Here is a 7,293-nt window from a genome sequence, read left to right on the forward strand (position 1 = left end):
GGGGAGCATCCTCTTGGAGAAGGGGAGATGTATATTCCTGGGAAAGATTGCCAAGTTCTTAGACATGCTAGGATCTCTTGAAGTAGTTATGGAGAGGTGACACAACAATATTGAGCGCAATGTAACCTTGCTGAAAATTCAAGGGACAGGCAAGTTGCAAAAATATTTCTGCTTTAAAGAAAATTCAGCCCTAAATGCCTTCCATTCCTGGGCTGTTTGTAATGGTGAATTTTTCCTTTAGCAGTGGATTGTAATAAACATTAAAGGGCATATCAAGACATGAACAAAAGCTGTGGATACGCCCACATTGTTAACTCTTGCCAGGATGTATAGTGCTTCAGGGGAGGGGGAGGTCTCTGGGAGACAATCAGTCATGAAATGGATTGCTGGATGCTTGAATTGCGCAGTTTCTTTCTCCCGTTCTCTTTCTATATATGCTAAGGTAGTCTGATGAGTATACCTTCAAGAATTCAGTCTGAAAACAGATTTCCTTCCTCAGCCAAGTACATGTCTAGTCATGTAGGTTATAGAGAGCAATTACAAGAACCAACTCGAAGGAAGTGTAATGTTAGGTTGAGTTGCTGGGCAGCACAGAACAACCATGTTCTGGGCAGGCTATGGCCAGCAGCCATTCAAAGGCTTTTCAGTAAGACATATGTTTTATATTCATCCAAAGATCTCAAGGCAGTTTGCAGCATAAAAATACAAAATAAACAGTATTCTTTGTGTGTGTAAGAGAGAGGAGGGTGAGGAATATAGGATCAGGGACCAGATATTACAACATGACTAGTGTACTTGTTTTTGTACAAGTAAGGCCACAAATCATTGCTTTGGGAGTCTTTAAATGCATATAGATGTGGTAGTGCTGCAGGACAAGGAATATAATTTATAACAGGATAGATCCACGCAGTGGGCTCAATGGCTAAAGGAAGACTTGGAGTTGGCTTTTCCACAACCAAGCCAACACCTGAATGTCCCCCGAAAGGTCAGCCCTCAACAAGGTTATGTGTGATACAATCAGAAGCATCCATTGATTTCAGACAAAGTGACTTAAAATGGCCACAGCCCTCTCCTTTTTTCTTTTTTTAAAAATCAAGTTATTATTCTCACTGTGTATATGTTAGAAGAGGACATGGTCCTAAGAGTGGCCTCCAGTATTATTATTTTTTTGCAGTGCATTTTCTTGAAAATATACTTGAAATGCTGAAAATAAAGCTGCCAATATAATAATGCTACTATACAAATCTATTGTGTGACTCCACTTGGAATGCTTTGTACAGTTCTGAATGCCACACCTAAAAAAGGATGTTCTAGAGTTAAAAAAGGAAGCAGAAAGAGGCAACCAAAATAATCAAGGAACTGGAGCAACTGCCCAGAGAGGAATGCTTACAACTTTTTAGGTTAGAAAAAATGTCAACTTTGGGAGCACAAGATAGAAATGTTTAAAATTATGCATAGCGTAGAGAATGAGTACAGGAGTGAGTTCCCATCTTCTCCCTCCCTCAAAATACTAGACCCAGTGGGACATCCAATAAAGCTGAATGTTGGAAGATTCAGGACAGACAAAAAAGAATATAGTACACAATATAAAGTGGAATTAATGGAATTAACTACCATAGGATGTAGCGATGGCCACCAACTTAAAAGGGAATTAGACAAATTCATGGTGCTGCTATGCTTCTTTTGCTTTTGTTTTCCTTGGGTGTGTGGTATGTAAACCACCCTAATATTATCATCTTGTTGCCTTCCCTCCACAGAACGGTTTGATCACCACTGTCCCTGGGTGGGCAACTGCGTAGGGAAGCGAAATTATCGATACTTCTATGCCTTCATCCTCTCCCTCTCCTTCCTGACAGCCTTCATCTTCGCTTGTGTCATTACCCATCTTGCCCTGCGTAAGTATAGCTTTTAATAAAGTACTTTCTGAACCAGAAGCTCTTCAGCTGTCTCTGTAGGTGTCTGGGTGAGCACATTTCCAAGCCAGGATGCTTTTCAATGCACCATGCCACCAATCTCTTTGGATGGAGGGAGAATTTACAACACCAAGCCAACTGTAAAGTGTTATTTAAAAGCTGGTAGAACACAACATTTTACATACGTGCATTATCGTGCTAAATTTAGGCAAACCTATTCAGGATAGCCCAAAACTTGCCTCACTGCTTCAGTCTTCCTGAGAACCTGAGCTTCCAGAAGGGTTCTGTATGCTGTCAGTATCACGTGCCCTCTTGCATGCTTGAAATATAAAATGGCTTCATTCAGCTCATTCCTCTTTTTGCTTTGCTTTGCAGGCTCCCAGGGAAGTGATTTTCTCACTGTTTTGAAAGCAACACCAGCAAGATATCCTTTCACTATCGGTCTTCCTTCCCCCCTCCCCTCCTTTTTTTGTTGGGGACAAAGAAAGAGCCAGTTTAGCATAACAGATTCTAAAATCTAAAATGTCCTTCAATGTGTTTTCTGAGTGGGTAAAGCAAGAAACAGCCAAACTCTCATGATCACTCACACAGGGAATCTTCTTCTAGCGGTCAAAGAAAACTTTTGCTTTGGGGCTTGATCTTTGTTAATCATCTCTTTTTTTCTTTTTGCAGAATTGTCCACATAATTCTGCCTAACAGCTAGGACTGATACAAAGAATGGCTTCATTTTGTAAAAAATTGACTACGTAGCCCAGTGTTTTCAATCGTGCCCAATCTGAAAAACAAATTCTCAGTGGCCCAAAGCAGAAATAATATTCAGCCCTGTGATCAGACTTCCCTTGATGCAGCTTGCCTGGTGCCATGTTCATTTCTTTTTGGTGTCAAATGGAGACCTTTTACATCTTCATTTTAACCTGGCCTGTGTGGCTGTCCTGTATGATGTACTGCTTTACTTTGTTGCCGCCATTTGTTGTTAGTTTTATTTTCTTGTTTATGGGTTTTAAATTTTAAAAACCTGCTAATTACTAGTACCTTTAACTAATCATTGAATCCTTTAAAGGACTGAAAAGCTGGGTGTCTGATATTGCATATAAATAGCTAGAGATATCAGAAACTGAATCCTGGTCCTCTTGTACAGTATGTTTCTTGTTTTAGTGAACTACTTACGATAATTATCAACCAGTTTTTTTGTTCATGCCACCTTCCAGAAATATGCTGGAAGTGGTTTGAGGGGTGGTAAACTAAAGGAAAAGATGCTTGTCTAGGGCTATTTGGGGTGAGTGGGTTCTCCACAATCACATACTGATGTTCCTTCCTTGACTCTTCACTCACTGTGTTGGAATTGGTGGTCTGTTTTTTCTCAGTATGGTCTATTTTTGGCCTCTCAGGGTTTCACACTTACTTAGTTGCCTCCAACTTGACAACCAATGAAGATGTGAGTATATTTTTCCCCCATCTCCATTCATCAAATAGAAGCTCAATCACTCCTTTTTAGGGGTTTAAACCAATTCCATAATCAAGCAAACAGTAGCACCCCTACTTCTAGCCAATCACCCCAAAGACTATAATCTTTGTTTCTGAATTATACCTGCATATGCTGCATCAGGCCCCACCTTAGAAGTCATTCCGTCTTGTGTAGGAGAGAAAGGAGAATGCTTCTTCTAGAGTGGTGCTTGCTATCCACTATTTTTGCCAGATTCTCATATGAAATCCATCTGATTTCATCAGGACAACTTTTTAATTGATTATACTAACTTCCTATTTGATGAGATATGTTGTAGTCCTAATTCATGACTGGGGATAAGAGCAAAGCAGCCCTTTATGCTTCTAAAGACTTTTATTTTATATTTGAATTTGTTAGTTGCTCTTCTATTTAAAGTGTTCAGATTGGCTTGCAAGAGAACGAAAAAATTCTATATTATGTAAGACTTTAATCAATATATGGGGAACAAATCATTGTCATGCACTCCTCTATTGTGGAACTCTCTGCTCTGCACCTCAATAGATTTCATATATGTAAATGGGGAGAATACAGAGTAAGGCCTCTTAGATCTCCAGCATATCTAAGAAGGTGGAGAGGTAATGATGCAACAATGCAGCACCAGGGCTCTCTGTGATAGCAAAGGGTCATTGTTTGATTTATGTGCTTGTCAGTACAGTGGTACCTCGGGTTACATACGCTTCAGGTTACATATGCTTCAGGTTACAGACTCTGCTAACCCAGAAATATTACCTCGGGTTAAGAACTTTGCTTCAGGATGAGAACAGAAATCTTACTCCGGTGGCGCAGCAGCAGCAGGAGGCCCCATTAGCTGGTCTTCAGGTTAAGAACAGTTTCAGGTTAAGAACGGACCTCCGGAACGAATTAAGTACTTAACCCGAGGTACCACTGTATGTACCAACTTCATACTAAAACATTAAGATGATACAAAAATGCAGATGGGTCTCTCCACTGAATGGTTATAAATTGTGCAAAAGTCAAAGGATTGTAGGAGACTTTCAGCAGAAAATGTATAGTATAGATGATACACACACACATGATTTCAGTTGATGCAACTAAGCAATTGCTGTGTTGTGCATTTTGAGCCCTCTTAAAAAGGTTAAGATTCAGCCACTAACTTGTCAAGAGAGGGAGTAGTGCTTGCATGAAACCCCTTCTTTGCTTCCCTCTAACCAAACAGTTGAAAGTCCCATCCTTTGGATTAGTGTGGTAAGATTTGTAGCATTAAAATATACAGTTGTTTGTGATGGAACATTCACAAATAAGTGGTGTGTGCTTTGAACTTGATATCTTTAAATTTGTAAATTTTCACTTGAATCACCAATGCAACCATTTTGGCTCCCAAGGTCCAAATTTCCCCACCCATCTGTCAGTCATAGGATGTCATATGACTGAGCACTTGGTGTTGCCACCCATCTGTCAAAATCCCTTGTGCTTTGCAAAACTTGTGTGCTTCTCTTCTAAGCCCCTGATCTCAGACTCTTAAAAGAAGGAGATTTGTAAAGGGTTCTGCTAGTCTTCTTCCTTCTGCCTTTAAATCCCCAATCTCAGAGGATTAAAAGGGGAGCAGGAGGAGACTCACAAAGCTTTTTGCAAGTCTCCTCGTGCTTCCCTTTCTAAGCCTCCAAGATGAAGAACTTAAAGCAGGAGGGAGACTTGCCAAAGGCTTTAAGACAGCCCCAGTTTTCCGATTTGACCCTCCAGAAGCTCAAATGAGAGCACAGGGGCTGTCTTAAAGCCTTTGCAAAAGCCTCTTTGAAATAGCTCCCACGAGCTATTTCAAAGGGTGTTTTTGCACAGACTTTAATCCCCACTCAGATGTTGAGCGGGGATTAAGTCCTGCTGCCTGCTGGGAATAGGATAGCACAGCCAGTGCAGGATTAAACCCCTGGTGATGTCTGCTAATGGGTGGGTGGACCTAGTTTTAAGAAAACAGCCTTGCATGTGAAATTAAGTTAGCCTGCAAGCTGGAGGTTTAGTTTATGTCTTTAAATTAGGGATAGGGAAGCTGTGACCCTCCAGATGCACATCATGCTGGTGGGAGTAGCAACAACATCTGAGGAGTGCCAGTTGCTTCCAGCCTTCTTGTAGAAGAGTGATGCGGAACTTGTGGCCATCCAGATGTTGCTGGACTCCAACTCGACTCCTTGACCATGCTGTCTGGGGCTGATGAGAGTTCAACAATATCTGGAGGGCCACATCTTCCTTGCTCCTAATGCAGATAGATAATAGAAATTACCTAATCATGTTAACTAAAGGCAGCTGCAAGTTCAGTCACTTTGTGTTCTGTGGACAGTTATTTTCTTCAGAAATTCCTTCATTGCTGAAGTGTGCAGGCACTTCTGTGATTTGCTGATTCTTCAAAACTTGTGCATGTAGTCTATCTGCTCCAGAGCGTATATGAATGACTCCAAGATGACTCCAAAATTATTTTACGGAGCATCCCAACACATGATTTTCATTATGTCCTGCCTCCCTTTCCTTTCCCTAACCATCTCTCTCTTGGATTGTAGCTCAAAGGAGCATGGTCAAATAAAAGAGGCTCTGAATTTGCCAACCCCTACAGCCATAAAAGTATCTTCACCAACTGCTGTGCAGTGCTCTGTGGACCATTCTATCCCAGGTAAGGATGCTTGCTCCAGAATACCTGCTCCTGAATCATGTTCAAGTTAGGAGATAGATACTGAACAGCAGTATGAATTGATGTGTGTGTCAATGTTGATTTGATGGATAAGATATCACAGAAACACAAAAGACAGGGACTTGCTAACTTGCCTAATTTTGCTTCTACTTTTGAATTGTAAAGTTGAGAGGGATGTTGCTGTTTTCTGCCATGACTGGCTTCTACTGCTACTCTGTGCTACTGTGCATGTAGGGAGAACAAAAGGGAGAAACAACCAGTGTGTCAGGATCACACAGGTGGCCCATCACCGTGAGTAAGGAAGAAATGGGCATGTGCTTCCAAAGGTGGGAAGCTAACTGCAAAAACTATCTATACTGCTCAGAATGATAGCTGCTTCCTCCTTACAGCTTGAGAGAGGTTGGTCATATTCACGCATAACACAAAGCTGAGGTTATTGGCTTAATACTAAGCACAAAGTGCATGCAAATCAATTGCTTCCACCTCATTCCTCTCCTGGTGAGAGTATGCAAACACATCACAAAGGGGATGGTTTGGCATTGCCTCTAAACCCAGCATTGTGGTTGGTTTTGTCCTAACAAACAGCGATTGCTCACCAACCTTAAACCATGGTTTGTTGTTGGCTTACTGGTGGTGGCTTGTTAGGATGAAACAAACAATGGTCCTGGGTTCAGATGCAACACTAAACTGTCCCTTCATGGTTTGTTTACTTGCTCATGCCGGGAGAGGAGTGAAGCAGGACCGATTAAGTTGCATGCATGATATGATTTGTTAAGCCAAGAACCTTTGCTTACCATTATGTGCACAGATGCCTGTTGAAACAACACAGAAACACATACTCCTGTGCAAAACATAGACTTGGAAAGATGGAGGAAATTAAAAGAGATGGCGGTGGGGAGGGCTTGGGGGATGAGACTTAAACTAAAGGCAAGCAAGAAATTAAATGCTGAATGATGCAGAGCTCACCCAATATATTTTTGCACTTGAGGCAGGAAATTCAAGTTCATCCCCTCTCTCTCTCCTCTCTCTGTCCCTTAATATCACACACAAATTGCCTCCTTCAGGCAGCTTTTCCACTCAGCCTCATGGCAGACCCAACCCTGGAAAGATGTCAGATCCTTAGTGGTCTGAATTGCAAGTGCTATTATGAGCATTTGACAATTGCTTTTGTGAGAAATCTCCATTGAGTAACATTCTTGTCTGCCTAGCACACAGTTCTTCTGTATTTACAGATCCAA

General features: G+C 41.4%; 1 protein-coding gene across 4 annotated transcripts in view; it reads left to right on the forward strand.

Annotated features, from left to right (window-relative positions):
- ZDHHC18 (zDHHC palmitoyltransferase 18) overlaps positions 1 to 7,293 on the forward strand; it is a 32,813-nt gene that overhangs the window by 14,920 nt on the left and 10,600 nt on the right. For all 4 annotated transcript variants that reach the window (XM_083627664.1, XM_083627662.1, XM_083627661.1 and 1 more), the window contains exons 4-7: positions 1,758 to 1,895; positions 2,289 to 2,337; positions 3,246 to 3,348; positions 5,928 to 6,037. In XM_083627664.1, coding sequence (XP_083483790.1) covers positions 1,758 to 1,895; positions 2,289 to 2,337; positions 3,246 to 3,348; positions 5,928 to 6,037 — 400 coding nt within the window. The remainder of the gene's footprint in view (positions 1 to 1,757; positions 1,896 to 2,288; positions 2,338 to 3,245; positions 3,349 to 5,927; positions 6,038 to 7,293) is intronic.

The sequence above is a fragment of the Podarcis filfolensis genome (assembly GCF_964270895.1).
Source record: "Podarcis filfolensis genome assembly, chromosome: 8".
In the NCBI taxonomy this organism is placed as follows: domain Eukaryota; kingdom Metazoa; phylum Chordata; class Lepidosauria; order Squamata; family Lacertidae; genus Podarcis; species Podarcis filfolensis.